The sequence below is a fragment of the Antedon mediterranea genome, chromosome 2 (assembly GCF_964355755.1).
Source record: "Antedon mediterranea chromosome 2, ecAntMedi1.1, whole genome shotgun sequence".
Taxonomy (NCBI): domain Eukaryota; kingdom Metazoa; phylum Echinodermata; class Crinoidea; order Comatulida; family Antedonidae; genus Antedon; species Antedon mediterranea.
Window position 1 is genome coordinate 7,637,615 of NC_092671.1, and position 19,518 is coordinate 7,657,132.

At 33.9% G+C, this 19,518-nt stretch overlaps 2 protein-coding genes across 4 annotated transcripts in view; one reads left to right on the plus strand and one right to left on the minus strand.

Moving 5' to 3' along the window:
- The first annotated feature begins 112 nt into the window (after window positions 1-112).
- Window positions 113-9,307, plus strand: LOC140039570 (uncharacterized). Its single transcript, XM_072085188.1, has 14 exons — window positions 113-254; window positions 1,339-1,530; window positions 1,683-2,006; window positions 2,468-2,605; window positions 3,138-3,383; window positions 3,730-3,879; window positions 4,183-4,449; window positions 4,918-5,055; window positions 5,297-5,662; window positions 6,153-6,290; window positions 6,743-6,988; window positions 7,409-7,564; window positions 7,952-8,322; window positions 8,691-9,307. The coding sequence occupies exons 1-14, from the start codon at window positions 164-166 to the stop codon at window positions 8,724-8,726; spliced, it is 2,859 nt and encodes a 952-aa protein (XP_071941289.1). The 5' UTR covers window positions 113-163; the 3' UTR covers window positions 8,727-9,307.
- A 9,129-nt stretch (window positions 9,308-18,436) lies between these two features.
- The window catches only part of LOC140040254 (unconventional myosin-Ib-like), a 39,793-nt gene continuing 38,711 nt past the window's right edge, over window positions 18,437-19,518 (minus strand). For all 3 annotated transcript variants that reach the window (XM_072086049.1, XM_072086048.1, XM_072086046.1), the window contains one exon: window positions 18,437-19,415. In XM_072086049.1, coding sequence (XP_071942150.1) covers window positions 19,295-19,415 — 121 coding nt within the window. In that variant the 3' untranslated portion in view covers window positions 18,437-19,294. The remainder of the gene's footprint in view (window positions 19,416-19,518) is intronic.

The following is a 19,518-nucleotide window of genomic DNA, read 5'->3' on the forward strand; positions in this document are numbered from 1 at the left end:
TAATATTCTAATGACGCCGATTCGTAAAAATAAAACTTTTTGGCACATATGGCGTGTCAAACTTGAGCTGGGGTGGAACGCCCGCTGGTGGTGGTTCTTTTTTAATCTGTCGTGCTTTTTTTCAACAATTCGATCGAATATATATTGGCGATCAGATAAAAATATGGATGATCACAGTTACAGCAAAGCTCATTCAAGATCGAAATCTATACTTTTCACAGCTCAAGTTTTTGGGGAAGCAATACCGGATGAAGGTTAGACTATACTATGGGATGTTATTAAGCCTTAGGCCTATTCCCGTCTTGAATAAAAAAGTTTCTAGCAAGCTACAGCAGTGAGTAGAGCTAGGCTAGGCCTAGCCTAGCTAGGCCGGATTAGGCCAAGTTGAGCCGCCGACAAGTTGAGCCGCCGCCAGAAAAACGTTATTTTCTATGAAACGCCAAATGCTAACTTTCGCCGGTGCTCGTTTTTTATTTAATAGAAGTTCTATTTTCATTAGGGATAACGAAGTTTATATATCACACTTTTTAGTATAGTATTAAATATTACACTTTAAAGAACTATAATATGAAAATCTGACTTGTACTTGTAGATTCCAAAATAAAAGACCTAAAACATCACCGAAAATGATCGTTTTTAGCCAAAAATGACGTAAACATGTTGCCCCCTCAGGTTAAATAATTACATAAAATCACCGTTTTTTAGGAAAATATTTTGTGTATTAAAATTGTAAAATTCAATAAAATATGATATTAAAAGATAGTAAATAAAAGATATTAATTATTTAACATCATTTTAAGAATATCAATACTCTATTAGTCTTTTGGGTAGGCCTACACGTCCACGCCAGACAAATATAGAGTGCACGGCATTTTTACCTTGAAAGATTACTTTCCTTTGCTGTGTTGTTTATGGTGGTTCAAACCAACATTGTAGTATGTAATTATATATTATTTATTTTCATGACACAATACACATAAAGACCATGAACTTGTACTAGGACACCGCTCTAATCACTACGCGAAATGTCGTAAAAGACGCGCTGGGCGTTTCATAGAAATTACCGGCGGCTCAACTTGTCGGCGGCCCAACCGGTCATATGCCGCTAGGCCTAGTCTAGCGTCGGACAGGAAGGAGGCCTAGCCTAGGCATATAGGCCTAATACTAGGCTAGGCCTAGTTAATAAACCGGTATAGGCATTATAGCCTAGTCAGTGGCTAAAAAAGCTAGGCCTAGTACCTACAGTAGGCCTACCTTAGTTTATTAGGTAGGCCTAATTCAAATTTAAAAATTGCATATTTTAATTTTATTCTCAAATTTTCTACGGTCTCTTTACAGGTTCACCCCAATTCTTAAACCCAGAAAAGCACATAGGCCTACGTCAAGTTAATGAATGCTGCATTATTAAGTGTGCGGAAAAAGAGCATTGCGAAGGATGGCATTGCCCCCTCTGTAACATGACTAGATCAAGATATCGAATGAGGAACCATTTCTTCACAGTTCATTGGGCGTCTCGCGTTACAATTGGTGGTAACTATTTTTCTTACATAATTGTTATTAACATATTTTTAGATTACAATCAAACTATTTATAAAATGTAATTATTTAGTTTTCATCATGTTACTTTGAAACATTGCATCTATTTTTTACTTGGTTATTTTTTAATAATGTTTTTGAAACAGAAATCAATTCGTTGCTTTGCAAGTGTGAAATCCCGAATGTGACGACACCTCGCCATTGGCACTGTCCATTCTGCAACACTAAGCCGTATTTCAAACTGAAGTATTTGGTTTTCCACATTGGCCGTGTACACAAACCTAACAAAACAGTGCAAGGATATACTCAACGAAAACTTGCTTACACCGTTGATTCTACCACCAACGCTGATGAAACGAGTGCTGATACGACAACTAATGATAATACCCTGGATGTCAAAAACATTCGTTTATTAACTTGGACACCCAATAGTAAAGACACCAAAGATATTTCTTTTCTTGGTTCTCATGGTTAGTATTGTTCAATATCTATTACCGTATATCCTCTGGTATAATCCCGCCCCCTAGAACAGGAAACTGGGCCAACTTTGGGTGGTGGGACTATACCTGCGAAAAGCCTGGTTAAGGAAATCAATGATTGGTACAGTATTAGCATTTCTTGTAAAAACTCAACTGGCTAGAGAGGTCTACATTCAGAACAAAAGTCAATACTGGGGCTATACCTGGGGATATGCCTGTTTGTGAAATCAGACATAAAGTAGAGGGTAGAGATTAGACCCGAAGTGGGATTATACACGAGGATATACGGTATTATTATTCATAAAGAGGTCCCCCAGTATAAAGAAGAAATAAATAATACAATAAAAATATTTTAAAAATGTTAACCATACTTGTAACCTGTCACTGATGACATGTTTTATTAAACTATATAAACTAGCTTGGTTTGACCAGTTTAATCTATTTGACCACAGGTTGCAAATTGATTCGTTGTACAGACCCTGGTCACTGTGCTGGCTGGCATTGCTCTCTATGTCCACATGCTACACAAAAACATAGAGTTAGAAGACATTTACTATCTACGCATTGGGCATGTAGGATTGAAGTCGGCGGTAAGTTAAATGATATTATCCCTATAAAAAGGGGATACTTTTTTTGGTTCCGAAGGTGTCCCCTTAAAGATATATTGTCCCCCTTGGAAAAATATTTTTTTAAAATTTTTTTTGTTTGATATGCCAATTTAATGTCACATAATAGTTATTCACTTTGATCAAAAATTGGATTGGAAAACATTTTTTTCTGGAAAACTGTAATATAAAGCAAAATATAGTCAAATCGAATGGAAGTCATGTTTTTTGGTTGAATTTAACAGTTTATTTAGTCTTTTTATGAGTGAAAACATTGTTGTTTTAGTTTTTTTTTCTATGGTAATGTGATTAACTTTATTGAAACTGCAAAATGGCCTATTCAAAGTCTTTTTTTGTTAATCTTATCTGTTCATGTTTGTGAGGGACAATACTGTCAATTACACTGTATATATGGGCTGTATTGTAGAACAAACCTTACATTATTACATACAAATAAGTAGATTGTTTACAAAACAAATAATACATTTTGCATGTATGACATTTTATTGGTTTGCAGATAAAGTGGCAGTAATGTGCAAATGTGATCAGATTTCAAGATCTGGCTTAAGGCATTGGCATTGCCATTTCTGCAATAAGAAAATATCTCGGCCTAAGAAATTAATATTGCATTTGATGAATGTCCACAAACCAGACGAGCTTGTGAAAAGATATTCAATGGGAAAACTTCACAGCTCTTTTAACACAAGTGGTATTGTTACAGTACCACAAGCAGTGGACGACAAACAAGAATTTCCAATACAAGGTATAGACATTTTGAATGATAAGAATGTTAACACACAATTTGGTGATCTAAATGTTCCCTAGTTTTATGTGTAAGTTTTGTTGTGTATTTATTTGTTGCCAATATAAGAATAAGAAGTGAGTATGCCTGTATATGGAATTTATCTAAGTTTAGCAAAAAAAATCATCTTAAGTTTGTTTGTTTTGTTTGTAAAGTTGGTTTTAAAATAACCTCACTAACTAATTTTACATGTTTCCTTTTTAAAATAAAACATCAGTTTTTTCACTTAAGCACTTCTTAACTATCTTGATTAAAGTAAAAATATAATACCATCTAGGGTTTATAATTAGTTGTTTTATAATTTCAGTGCCTTCGTTTGACTGTGAGATTATTAAATGCCTTGAATCTGGTCATTGTAAGGGATGGCACTGTCCCTTGTGTACCGTAAATGGTAGAAAATATTATATAAATACTCATCTGCAGACTGTTCATTTTGGTTCCAGATTGGAATTTGAAGGTAAAATTCTTTATAGTTAATTGTTCTTGTCGGGAAATTAAATATCCCACAATATCTCACTGTCACATCAGTAAGCATGAGTTGTGAAACATGAAATTGAAATTACTTTTAGAGAAATTTAGAAGAATAGTAACTTGCATTCTTCTAGTATGTACTATAATATTTGTTTCTGAAATCATTGGACAAATTGGAGGCAAGTCTCTCAGAGAGACCACATAGTCGTTAAGGCCAGTGGCTAATTAAGCATTCTCCCTTAAACTAATCTCAATCACAACAACAAACAAATCTTCTTGATTTTGACAGATAAAGTCTCAGTTATGTGCAAGTGTGGCTCAAATGGAAAAAAAACTCCCAGGCACTGGCACTGTCCACTATGCACGAATACACCATACGTCAAATCCAAAATGCTTATGAATCATGTTTTATCTGTGCATAAGCCACAAACAACTGTGAGACGTTATTGTCAAGGAAAGTTAGTGACAGTTATTAATCAAGGTGAAAAACCTGATCCACCAAAAAGAAAGAAAGAGAAACCAAACTTGACAGAGTCACTATTATACAATGGTTCAAGTAAGTATGTAAAATGATGATGATTATAAATACTGTACAATGACCTTGATTAGGATGGCTTTATTTCAATGAAATACATTAGTTGAGTTCAACCCTTTTATTTAAATATAGAGGCACCGCAATGTTGAATCCCTTAGCAAGACCCTTATCCACCTTCCTTGCTCTTTCCCACAAAGGTGACAATGGGTACTGGTGTGTAAAAATACTGCCTAATCCTCCTTCAAGTCCCTCCTCCCCTACCAACAATAATACACATTTAGTGGAGTCTGCGCACAAACATTAAGAAAATAGAGTTGGCACCAAATTGACCTGACCTGTTGACCTTGGTAGATACCTCTACCCTCTGTAGCTGCTATGGGCCTGTACAGCCATAATCAGTGCATCCATGATTTGTCGATGTCGATTGGTTGATGAATTAAATGGCGAATCAATATCAATGTACTATATCTTACTGTTTTTATATTTCAGCGATTGACATTATTCCGTGTGAGTTAGACGTTCACTGTGAGGGATGGCATTGTCCATTGTGTGATAAGGCTGCTAGGAAATACATCATTAAAAGACATCTATATGCTGTCCACTGGAGTTCTCGAGTGCAAGTGGGAGGTAACACTAATTGTTAATGATTTAATTTTTATAGAATTCATCATCATCATTCATCTATCATTTTATTTGCACAAAATAAAATAAACTCTTATGAAATATTGTTTTAGGTGCAGCTCTTGTGTGGTTGAGAATTTTTACTAGCCCTAATTTTTCATCACTCCTACTTTTGCACTACCCTAAACTATACTATTATTGTGAATTAATATATTTAATTCAGAATGTTGTTTTATTATCTTTATAGATATGAAAGCACTGCTATGCAAGTGCCTAATGACCAAGTTAAAAGCATCACGCCACTTTCATTGTCCACTCTGCGAAAACGTAGTATATTCTAAGTCTCTGCAATTGCAAAAGCATATTCTACGTGAACATTCGCCGACTGCTGACGTCTACCAGTATTTCAAGGACCAAGCCATAAGCATTCTAAAAGGCATACCTCAGCGCGAGTCATTATTAATGATGGATGAAGATGAAGATATACAAACCGTTGATACCACAATGGAAACAACAGAACTTGCAGAAGCGACAGAAATCTTACAAACAACAGAACCAACAACGTCAGAACCAATTACCACAATTGTTAGGAAAGACCAAGATTGCCAAAATGGTAAAGAATATACATTTTAAAATTAAATTTTTGGAAGTATTCATATAGGCAAGTAACATTTACACATTTGTATAACCAAGCCAGAGACGAGGCATAGATGCTTTAAATGTAATTATTAATATCAAATATGATGATCTGTGTAGGGGAATTGGGGTGGATGGTTAAAATTGAAATTTCAGACAAGGTGAGCCCCTCGTCTGCCTCATATTGGCTATGGCCCACTAGAAGTTTGTCTCACAAGGACCCCAAATAAGGTATATTATATGACATTTAATAGCAAAAAATAAATTAAACTAAAATGAATATACTTTACATATAATATATAAAACTCCTCATAACTAAAATGTGTATGTAGGTTTCGTTTTTTGACCACTACATTGTTTGGTCAAAGTTTACAAGAAAAGCTTGTAAAGAATTCACATGATCAGTCACAAATATGCATTTTGAAATAGAATTTGGATTTAAAATTTGTATATTCTTGCTTTCTTAGTGTGGGATATGGTGAAATGTGCTGAAACAGAACATTGTGAGGGATGGCACTGTACCCTTTGTACCATGACTGGGAATATGCCAAAATTAAAGAAACACTTTCGTATTAATCATCGTAGCTCTCGTATTGAAGTTGGTGGTGAGTTTTTATTGTTTACTGTTTGTAGCGTTGCACTAAAGTATATCCTCAAGTGCGTGAAATATATATGAAAAATTGAAAAGATCTAGGGAGTCAACTTTGTTCTTCTCGGTTAACTACACCTTATTACTAAAATTTGTCGGCGACGCAACGAAGTGATACTATGTGGCTACAGATACTACGCGTGTGAAATGGATTTAACCGTAACATACTATTTCATTAATTAACAATAAAATTACACCTTTGAATAGCTGAATTGTCTAGCTTTACAGGGTTGTAAATAAATCATATAAATGAAAATTTCTTTAAGCTAAAATTATGTGTTTTGTAGAGCTCTCTACTAATTCGAGTTTTTCACAAACGCATGGTTATGTCAAATGACTACGCGGTTAGTATCTCTTTGTGGTGTGGTTGACAAATTCTATTTTATTTTACTGTTATTCTATTCATAGGGATGGCCATTATTGCATGTATGTGTAGGAAAGTATCCGGGCTTGGACATCAACACTGGCACTGTCCTTTGTGCGTTAATCGAAGTTTTTCAAGAATTCTTAGCCTTGAAGATCACTTTGTAGCCACACACAAGCCTATAGCTGAAGTGAAGAGGTTTGCTAGGGGTAACATTATAACTGTAAAGGACTATGCCAATCCAACGAAATTCAACCAGCAGTTTAGCAACGATGATGACAAAGTTGATGGTACATATGCTTTGTTGGTAATTATGTATATAATACAAGGAGCCAGTCAGCCCGGACCCCTATAAATTAAGTTCAGCACTTTATTTTACACTACTTTAGGCTCTGGGGCTCCATATTTCAAAATCCTGGGTCCACCCTGGAATATGGTTAGCAGATTCTCGGTATTGTATCTAACTTTCCTCATTATCCTAGGAAAATTCTGTGATACAGCCTCACATGTGATATCACATATCATAGACTCTAACCAAACCTTACATGAAACATATGAGCGGCTGTATTACAGAGTTTGCAAATGATACTGGACAAATATTGTTTTTTTGTAGAGATACAGCATTGAGAATCGGGTGCTATTGTTTAGATGTTCATTTCATTCATCAATCCTACAATAATAAATTATTTATATTTTTTTATCAAATTTAGAACCTCCACCAAAACAGGATTGTACTGTGCTCAAGTGTACATTGGACGGGCATTGCCTTGGATGGCATTGTCCATTTTGTTCTGTAAATGGAGAAAGGTTCCGAGTAAGGAATCATATTAAATCTGTGCATTGGGGGTCTCGTATAGAGATGGGCGGTAAGTTTCCAAAGTAGTACAGTACATTTGTTTTATTACAAAGGATAATATGCCTAGCCATTTTTCCTTCTATTTTAGGAATATTGTCAAGGATAACTATACATGATTACATTCACTGTCCCCAAAGGTGCTAACTGTGTTCATAGTACAAATATATAGGCAGTTGTTTGATTTAGATTTTTCCACTTTATTTTAATTTTTTATAATACAGTCAACTTTTCCAATACTGGACACCCTTCTTGGGCTGACCTAATATATCTAGTTTTCTGGAAAGTGTGGTATACAAAATGCGTTTTTAATGGTATAGATCAATTTTCCGGTTTTCAGAGAGGTATTTGAAGAGTTTTCTGTATTAAAGATCTTATAATGAATAATTGTAATTTTTAGATACATGGTCAGTTTTATGCAAATGTAAAAACGCAAATAAGACAACGCCACGACACTGGCATTGCACTTTCTGCGCAGACTCTACGTTTTCAAAGTCACACATCCTGGAAAAACATTTGATGCACATTCACAAAGTCACAACTGACGTAAAACGCTTTTCAAGATGCAAGCTTGTAGCAGTGAATGGGGTACCATTAAATGGCGAGACAGCTATGTGTAGCACTGTTACAGAAGAAGACGGTCAGCTTTCACTGATTCCCGAGAACGTTGACCTAGTAATACCCAATGAAAATGTAGTCGTACATGAAGAACAACCAATCGGAGAAGATGAACAACCCACAGTATCGGAGGAAATTTTAAAATTTACCTGTGTAAGACAATTGTATCATACCATTTTATAAAATGCATAAATAATGTCAAATAAGAATTCTTTTCCGTACACTATTGCATGAATTAAAATAGTTATTATTCATACTCACGTAATTATTAAATTTAAACCCTATATATAGAATAAATAAATACAATTATATATCAGGTAACACTTTTGTATAAAACTGATATGAGCTTGGAGTCAAATGTTTTAATGTAACGGTTAATTCGTGCAGGAAAGAGTTAAATTAATTTCCTTTTTCCTGATTCGTGTGAATATTTAATATTCTTTAAACAGGTGATGAAAAAGTTGTGGGAGGATACGCTAAATACGATAAATAATCATGTACTATTCAATTATTCTTTTCAGGCTTGGAAGCTTTTAGAAGAGATTGCAGAAAACTAATTTTACCACCAGTTGAGAAGTAAATACAGCCTGCTGCAACATGTTACATATAGCTGAACATTATTCTTTGAGGAAACGCTAGTCAAGATTTATCAATTTCTTAAAATGTTGACTAATTCGTATTGTGATACACATCTAGTTGTATTCATGCAATTTGATTGGTTAATTTCGCATCATGTGTCATTTGGTATTAGTTCTACCTAATCTAACTATTTATTCTCAAATTATTAGTTGTTATTGTTATAAGTTAATAGGTATAGAGAAACTCTAACCCACCCAGTGATATACTGGAAAATTTAAATTGTTATACTAACGTAAAAGTGATGATAATAACATGCTCTAATGCACATTCAGCTTTCTGTAAACATTATTATTTTTTTTTAAATGGCTAAAACACCAAGTTTTTAAAATGTAATTATATGCAATAATGTTGCTATATATAACCATATATTGCGTTATCATCATCTTATAGTGCCATAGAAACCAGCTTTACGGCGAAAAATAAAAAGGTTGAAATTTGACCATTTCTGAAAAAATCCATGTACTATACTGCCCCGTCATGAAAGAACGACTCAACTGCATAAAGCAAAGTTTTGAGATAATCAACACAACGTGTTCTTGTTTTAGTTCTTCACGTGTGTAGATAATATTATTTTGATTAGCATAATAAACATGCGCAGAGGTGAATAATGGGTTCTGAGCATGTCCATTGTGCTATAGTAACCAGTTTTATCGAAAAATAAAAATGTCGAAAATTTGCCATTTTTTGAAAAATCCCTAGGGAAATTTTCGAAAAATTGCCGATTTTCGACCCTTTCATTTTTTGACATAAATGGTTACTATAGCATAATAAACATGCGCAGAGGTGAATAATGGGTTCTGAGCATGTCCATTGTGCTATAGTAACCGGTTTTATCGAAAAATAAAAAGGTCGAAAATTTGCCATTTTTTGAAAAATCCCTAGGGAAATTTTTGAAAAATGGCCAATTTTCGACCCTTTTATTTTTTGACATAAAAGGTTACTATTGCATAATAAACATGCGCAGAGACGAATAATGGGTTCTACGCATGTCAATTGTGCTATAGTAACCAGTTTTGACATAAATGGTTACTATAGCATAATAAACATGCGCAGAGACGAATAATGGGTTCTACGCATGTCAATTGTGCTATAGTAACCAGTTTTGACATAAATGGTTACTATTGCATAATAAACATGCGCAGAGACGAATAATGGGTTCTGAGCATGTCAATTCTGCTATAGTATAACCAGTTTTGACATAAATGGTTACTATAACATAATAAACATGCGCAGAGTCCACTAATGGGTTCTGCGCATGTTAATTGTGCTACAGTAACCAGTTTTGACATAAATGGTTACTATAGCATAATAAACATGCGCAGGGGCGACTAATGGGTTCTGCGCATGTTAATTGTGCTATAGTAACCAGTTTTATCGAAAAATAAAAAGGTCGAAAATTTGCCATTTTTGGAAAAAATCCCTGTACTATAGTACTGGGAAATTTTCGAAAAATGGCCGATTTTCGACCCTTTTATTTTTTGACATAAATGGTTACTATTGCATAATAAACATGCGCAGAGACAAATAATGGGTTCTGCGCATGTCAATTGTGCTATAGTAACCAGTTTTGACATAAATGGTTACTATAGCATAATACACATGCACAGAGACGAATAATGGGTTCTGCGCATGTCAATTGTGCTATAGTAACCAGTTTTGACATAAATGGTTACTATAGCATAATAAACATGCGCAGAGTCCACTAATGGGTTCTGCGCATGTTAATTGTGCTATAGTAACCAGTTTTATCGAAAAATAAAATGGTCGAAAATTTGCCATTTTTTGGAAAAAATCCCTGTACTATAGTACAGGAAAATTTTCGAAAAATGGCCGATTTTCAACCCTTTTATTTTTTGACATAAATGGTTACTATTGCATAATAAACATGCGCAGAGACGAATAATGGGTTCTGCGCATGTTAATTGTGCTATAGTAACCAGTTTTGACATAAATGGTTACTATAGCATAATAAACATGCGCAGAGTCCACTAATGGGTTCTGCGCATGTTAATTGTGCTATAATAACCAGTTTTATCGAAAAATAAAAAGGTCGAAAATTTGCCATTTTTTAAAAAATCCCTGTACTATAGTACAGGGAAATTTTCGGAATATGGCCGATTTTTGACCATTTTATTTTTTGACATAAAAGGTTACTATTGCATAATAAACATGCGCAGAGACGAATAATCGGTTCTACGCATGTCAATTGTGCTATAGTAACCAGTTTTGACATAAATGGTTACTATTGCATAATAAACATGCGCAGAGACGAATATTGGGTTCTGCGCATGTCAATTCTGCAATAGTAACCAGTTTTGACATAAATGGTTACTATAGCATAATAAACATGCGCAGAGTCGCTAATGGGTTCTGCGCATGTTAATTGTGCTATAGTAACCAGTTTTGACATAAATGGTTACTATAACATAATAAACATGCGCAGAGTCCACTAATGGGTTCTGCGCATGTTAATTGTGCTACAGTAACCAGTTTTGACATAAATGGTTACTATAGCATAATAAACATGCGCAGAGTCCACTAATGGGTTCTGCGCATGTCAATTGTGCTATAGTAACCAGTTTTTGACATAAATGGTTACTATAGCATAATAAACATGCGCAGAGTCCACTAATGGGTTCTACGCATGTTAATTGTGCTATAGTAACCAGTTTTATCGAAAAATAAAAAGGTCGAAAATTTGCCATTTTTGGAAAAAATCCCTGTACTATAGTCCAGGGAAATTTTCGAAAAATGGCCGATTTTCGACCCTTTTATTTTTTGACATAAATGGTTACTATTGCATAATAAACATGCGCAGAGACAAATAATGGGTTCTGCGCATGTCAATTGTGCTATAGTAACCAGTTTTGACATAAATGGTTACTATAGCATAATACACATGCACAGAGACGAATAATGGGTTCTGCGCATGTCAATTGTGCTATAGTAACCAGTTTTGACATTAATGGTTACTATAGCATAATAAACATGCGCAGAGTCCACTAATGGGTTCTGCGCATGTTAATTGTGCTATAGTAACCAGTTTTATCGAAAAATAAAATGGTCGAAAATTTGCCATTTTTTGGAAAAAATCCCTGTACTATAGTACAGGAAAATTTTCGAAAAATGGCCGATTTTCAACCCTTTTATTTTTTGACATAAATGGTTACTATTGCATAATAAACATTCGCAGAGACGAATAATGGGTTCTGCGCATGTCAATTGTGCTATAGTAACCAGTTTTGACATAAATGGTTACTATAGCATAATAAACATGCGCAGAGTCCACTAATGGGTTCTGCGCATGATAATTGTGCTATAGTAACCAGTTTTATCGAAAAATAAAATGGTCGAAAATTTGCCATTTTTTGGAAAAAATCCCTGTACTATAGTACAGGAAAATTTTCGAAAAATGGCCGATTTTCAACCCTTTTATTTTTTGACATAAATGGTTACTATTGCATAATAAACATGCGCAGAGACGAATAATGGGTTCTGCGCATGTCAATTGTGCTACAGTAACCAGTTTTGACATAAATGGTTACTATAGCATAATAAACATGCGCAGAGGCGAATAATGGGTTCTGCGCATGTCAATTGTGCTATAGTAACCAGTTTTATCGAAAAATAAAAAGGTCGAAAATTTGCCATTTTTTGAAAAATCCCTGTACTATAGTACAGGGAAATTTTCGGAATATGGCCGATTTTCGACCATTTTATTTTTTGACATAAAAGGTTACTATTGCATAATAAACATGCGCAGAGACGAATAATCGGTTCTACGCCTATCAATTGTGCTATAGTAACCAGTTTTGACATAAATGGTTACTATTGCATAATAAACATGCGCAGAGACGAATATTGGGTTCTGCGCATTTCAATTGTGCTATAGTAACCAGTTTTGACATAAATGGTTACTATAGCATAATAAACATGCGCAGAGTCGCTAATGGGTTCTGCGCATGTTAATTGTGCTATAGTAACCAGTTTTGACATAAATGGTTACTATAGCATAATAAACATGCGCAGAGTCCACTAATGGGTTCTGCGCATGTTAATTGTGCTATAGTAACCAGTTTTATCGAAAAATAAAATGGTCGAAAATTTGCCATTTTTTGGAAAAAATCCCTGTACTATAGTACAGGAAAATTTTCGGAATATGGCCGATTTTAGACCATTTTATTTTTTGACATAAAAGGTTATTATTGCATAATAAACATGCGCAGAGACGAATAATGGGTTCTACGCATGTCAATTGTGCTATAGTAACCAGTTTTGACATAAATGGTTACTATTGCATAATAAACATGCGCAGAGACGAATAATGGGTTCTGAGCATGTCAATTCTGCTATAGTAACCAGTTTTGACATAAATGGTTACTATAACATAATAAACATGCGCAGAGTCCACTAATGGGTTCTGCGCATGTTAATTGTGCTACAGTAACCAGTTTTGACATAAATGGTTACTATAGCATAATAAACATGCGCAGAGGCGACTAATGGGTTCTACGCATGTTAATTGTGCTATAGTAACCAGTTTTATCGAAAAATAAAAAGGTCGAAAATTTGCCATTTTTGGAAAAAATCTCTGTACTATAGTACTGGGAAATTTTCGAAAAATGGCCGATTTTCGACCCTTTTATTTTTTGACATAAATGGTTACTATTGCATAATAAACATGCGCAGAGACAAATAATGGGTTCTGCGCATGTCAATTGTGCTATAGTAACCAGTTTTTGACATAAATGGTTACTATTGCATAATAAACATGCGCAGAGACAAATAATGGGTTCTGCGCATGTCAATTGTGCTATAGTAACCAGTTTTGACATAAATGGTTACTATAGCATAATACACATGCACAGAGACGAATAATGGGTTCTGCGCATGTCAATTGTGCTATAGTAACCAGTTTTGACATAAATGGTTACTATAGCATAATAAACATGCGCAGAGTCCACTAATGGGTTCTGCGCATGTTAATTGTGCTATAGTAACCAGTTTTATCGAAAAATAAAAGGGTCGAAAATTTGCCATTTTTTGGAAAAAATCCATGTACAGGGAAATTTTCGAAAAATGGCCGATTTTCGACCCTTTTATTTTTTGACATAAATGGTTACTATTGCATAATAAACATGCGCAGAGACAAATAATGGGTTCTGCGCATGTCAATTGTGCTATAGTAACCAGTTTTGACATAAATGGTTACTATAGCATAATACACATGCACAGAGACGAATAATGGGTTCTGCGCATGTCAATTGTGCTATAGTAACCAGTTTTGACATAAATGGTTACTATAGCATAATAAACATGCGCAGAGTCCACTAATGGGTTCTGCGCATGTTAATTGTGCTATAGTAACCAGTTTTATCGAAAAATAAAATGGTCGAAAATTTGCCATTTTTTGGAAAAAATCCCTGTACTATAGTACAGGAAAATTTTCGAAAAATGGCCGATTTTCAACCCTTTTATTTTTTGACATAAATGGTTACTATTGCATAATAAACATTCGCAGAGACGAATAATGGGTTCTGCGCATGTCAATTGTGCTATAGTAACCAGTTTTGACATAAATGGTTACTATAGCATAATAAACATGCGCAGAGTCCACTAATGGGTTCTGCGCATGATAATTGTGCTATAGTAACCAGTTTTATCGAAAAATAAAATGGTCGAAAATTTGCCATTTTTTGGAAAAAATCCCTGTACTATAGTACAGGAAAATTTTCGAAAAATGGCCGATTTTCAACCCTTTTATTTTTTGACATAAATGGTTACTATTGCATAATAAACATGCGCAGAGACGAATAATGGGTTCTGCGCATGTCAATTGTGCTACAGTAACCAGTTTTGACATAAATGGTTACTATAGCATAATAAACATGCGCAGAGGCGAATAATGGGTTCTGCGCATGTCAATTGTGCTATAGTAACCAGTTTTATCGAAAAATAAAAAGGTCGAAAATTTGCCATTTTTTGAAAAATCCCTGTACTATAGTACAGGGAAATTTTCGGAATATGGCCGATTTTCGACCATTTTATTTTTTGACATAAAAGGTTACTATTGCATAATAAACATGCGCAGAGACGAATAATCGGTTCTACGCCTATCAATTGTGCTATAGTAACCAGTTTTGACATAAATGGTTACTATTGCATAATAAACATGCGCAGAGACGAATATTGGGTTCTGCGCATTTCAATTGTGCTATAGTAACCAGTTTTGACATAAATGGTTATTATAGCATAATAAACATGCGCAGAGTCGCTAATGGGTTCTGCGCATGTTAATTGTGCTATAGTAACCAGTTTTGACATAAATGGTTACTATAGCATAATAAACATGCGCAGAGTCCACTAATGGGTTCTGCGCATGTTAATTGTGCTATAGTAACCAGTTTTATCGAAAAATAAAATGGTCGAAAATTTGCCATTTTTTGGAAAAAATCCCTGTACTATAGTACAGGAAAATTTTCGGAATATGGCCGATTTTAGACCATTTTATTTTTTGACATAAAAGGTTACTATTGCATAATAAACATGCGCAGAGACGAATAATGGGTTCTACGCATGTCAATTGTGCTATAGTAACCAGTTTTGACATAAATGGTTACTATTGCATAATAAACATGTGCAGAGACGAATAATGGGTTCTACGCATGTCAATTGTGCTATAGTAACCAGTTTTGACATAAATGGTTACTATTGCATAATAAACATGCGCAGAGACGAATAATGGGTTCTGAGCATGTCAATTCTGCTATAGTAACCAGTTTTGACATAAATGGTTACTATAACATAATAAACATGCGCAGAGTCCACTAATGGGTTCTGCGCATGTTAATTGTGCTACAGTAACCAGTTTTGACATAAATGCTTACTATAGCATAATAAACATGCGCAGAGGCGACTAATGGGTTCTGCGCATGTTAATTGTGCTATAGTAACCAGTTTTATCGAAAAATAAAAAGGTCGAAAATTTGCCATTTTTGGAAAAAATCCCTGTACTATAGTACTGGGAAATTTTCGAAAAATGGCCGATTTTCGACCCTTTTATTTTTTGACATAAATGGTTACTATTGATTAATAAACATGCGCAGAGACAAATAATGGGTTCTGCGCATGTCAATTGTGCTATAGTAACCAGTTTTTGACATAAATGGTTACTATTGCATAATAAACATGCGCAGAGACAAATAATGGGTTCTGCGCATGTCAATTGTGCTATAGTAACCAGTTTTGACATAAATGGTTACTATAGCATAATACACATGCACAGAGACGAATAATGGGTTCTGCGCATGTCAATTGTGCTATAGTAACCAGTTTTGACATAAATGGTTACTATAGCATAATAAACATGCGCAGAGTCCACTAATGGGTTCTGCGCATGTTAATTGTGCTATAGTAACCAGTTTTATCGAAAAATAAAATGGTCGAAAATTTGCCATTTTTTGGAAAAAATCCCTGTACTATAGTACAGGAAAATTTTCGGAATATGGCCGATTTTCGACCATTTTATTTTTTGACATAAAAGGTTACTATTGCATAATAAACATGCGCAGAGACGAATAATGGGTTGTGCGCATGTCAATTGTGCTACAGTAACCAGTTTTGACATAAATGGTTACTATAGCATAATAAACATGCGCAGAGACGAATAATGGGTTCTACGCATGTCAATTGTGCTATAGTAACCAGTTTTGACATAAATGGTTACTATTGCATAATAAACATGCGCAGAGACGAATAATGGGTTCTGAGCATGTCAATTCTGCTATAGTAACCAGTTTTGACATAAATGGTTACTATAGCATAATAAACATGCGCAGAGTCGCTAATGGGTTCTGCGCATGTTAATTGTGCTATAGTAACCAGTTTTATCGAAAAATAAAGAGGTTGGAAATTGGCCATTTTTTGGAAAAAATCCCTGTACAGGGAAATTTTCGAAATTGTGCTACAGTAACCAGTTTTGACATAAATGGTTACTATAGCATAATAAACATGCACAGAGACAAATAATGGGTTCTGCACATGTCAATTGTGCTATTGTAACCAGTTTTGACATAAATGGTTACTATAGCATAATAAACATGCGCAGAGTCCACTAATGGGTTCTGCGCATGTTAATTGTGCTATAGTAACCAGTTTTATCGAAAAATAAAATGGTCGAAAATTTGCCATTTTTTGGAAAAAATCCCTGTACTATAGTACAGGAAAATTTTCGAAAAATGGCCGATTTTCAACCCTTTTATTTTTTGACATAAATGGTTACTATTGCATAATAAACATGCGCAGAGACGAATAATGGGTTCTGCGCATGTCAATTGTGCTACAGTAACCAGTTTTGACATAAATGGTTCCTATAGCATAATAAACATGCGCAGAGGCGAATAATGGGTTCTGCGCATGTCAATTGTGCTATAGTAACCAGTTTTATCGAAAAATAAAAAGGTCGAAAATTGGCCATTTTTTTGAAAAAATCCCTGTACAGGGAATTTTCATAATTCAATTATGCGCTCATTTCGTTATATTTACACTAAATATATTTCCTTATAATTATGTTATGTCAAAATATAATGGGGGAAAAATGGGCCCTTTATTTACATATTTACTGAGACTGAAACATCCAAAATAGGCAGAGCTGATTAATAAATATGATTCTATTATCAAACACTATAAAGAAATCAATAAATATTCACTATATAATTACATACATTCTTTATAGAAAGAAGGTTAATCATATCCCTGATTATTATTTAAAAAAAAAGTTATACTGTACATGATAACAAGGTAATCCAAGAAAGATAAGCCTTTTTACAGGCCTTTTTATGATTTGAGGGAAAATAATCTTAGTTAATTATGTAGTGCCTAGCATAAGCAAGATGATGAGCTACATAAGGTGGAGTAGAATAAAAACATTAAATAAATGAAAACAACTTGGAAAGGAGAGTCTTCAGTTAAGAAAATGTTAATTTCGATATAAAGAATGATATGCCAACATGATGTTAATATCTCATTTGTGTATGTACAGTATTGGTTTAATTGGAATGATTTTAGAGTAGGGGAAATATAAATTTGGTAATGTCCAATACAACACTGGCATGGAACAATAATATGGCATCAACTCATTTTTCCTAGGATTTTCATAGTCAGACATATATATTATCTATTATAACACACCTGCTTGTAATCTTGTCTTTCGATTGGTTAATTACACATCATGTGTCATGTGTGCATTGATTGAACGTTTTAGATTCTTTTAGTTTTCAAAAGTTAGGGTGTTGACACACTTTTTTAATGGCCTCGCTTCCCGGCCTAGCCTTTGAAAATGATTCAAAATGGATTAATTGAATATTTTAGGACATTGGGTGTGTTATAAAACAAATAATGAATGTTCACTATTTGTTTGAATGGTGAGCTCTATTTAAAAATATGAAATATTCTCACCATCCAACTCATAACCATTCATTATTTGTATATTTTTACAGTAGTGGTAGACAGTGTATTTAATTTATAAAATCTCTCGACTGTTGAACTTAACAAAAATATTATAAAATAGAGAGAGAACATTTTGTTACGCCCCAGCACCAACAGGATTTCAATATTAATCACAGAAAGACATATTTTCAAATATATTTATCATTCATTATTCACTGACATACCATTAATTTATCTGGTCAATATTATTATACATATATATTATTTAAATAAAAACATTTTTCTGATAATATCAATAAGATGAATAGAATAATTTTGAACAAGAGTGTAAATCATTCTGAACTAATCATTATTAGCTGGCCCACTGACTTTGCTGTTATAATGTTATATACAATGGAATTTATTGGTCAAGATATTAGGCAATTAATGAGACAGTAATGTTATCTTATATAAAGCTTGGTTCCCACTAGAATGTAACGCAAGGACGTAAATGCAACGCAAGCGTTTTAACCAATGACAAGCGAAGTTATAGACAGTTAGCAATCACAAGCGAATAAGCCATCGCTTGTGATTGGTCAATTCACTTGCGTTGCGTTACGTCCTTGTGTTGCGTCGCTAGTGGGAACCACGCTTAACAATCAATGAATCATATGATTGTTGTCTTTTCTATTCTGCTAGCTCCTTCACAACATATACTAATGTTACACAGCAAATATACTAAATATAAATTTAACACAACACACAGTTGCTACAGTCAGTCCTTAATTTTCATTCCATTTTTAGAATCATTTGTTTCAACAATTTTTTTAAGAACATTAAAAAATATAATACTTATAATTATTATTATTATGTACATAAATGTTGTCATGACGGTAAGCAAGTTTTAATCAGGCAAAATGTAATTAATGTTTTACAATTTATACTTGTCTTGTAAAATTACAATCATTTCCAAGAATTACACATCAGTTTTTACTGCGTACCTTACTTTGATTTTTACTGGTTACCTTATTTGGTTTTAACTGGTTATTTTTTATGTAAGTCACGCCATGATATCTAAGCGCTTGCCTTTCCTTTTACATTGTGGGGCTGGATTAATTTCATGAATGTTTTTGGTACAGATAGTTGCTTGGATACTACTGCCATTAAAATCCAGATTAAACCTTGAAAAAAAAAATATGATACAATAAATATTAAATTATAAAATTACTAATATTTTTCTGACAGCTATTTATATAGATTCATTATAATATATACTTAGTCTAT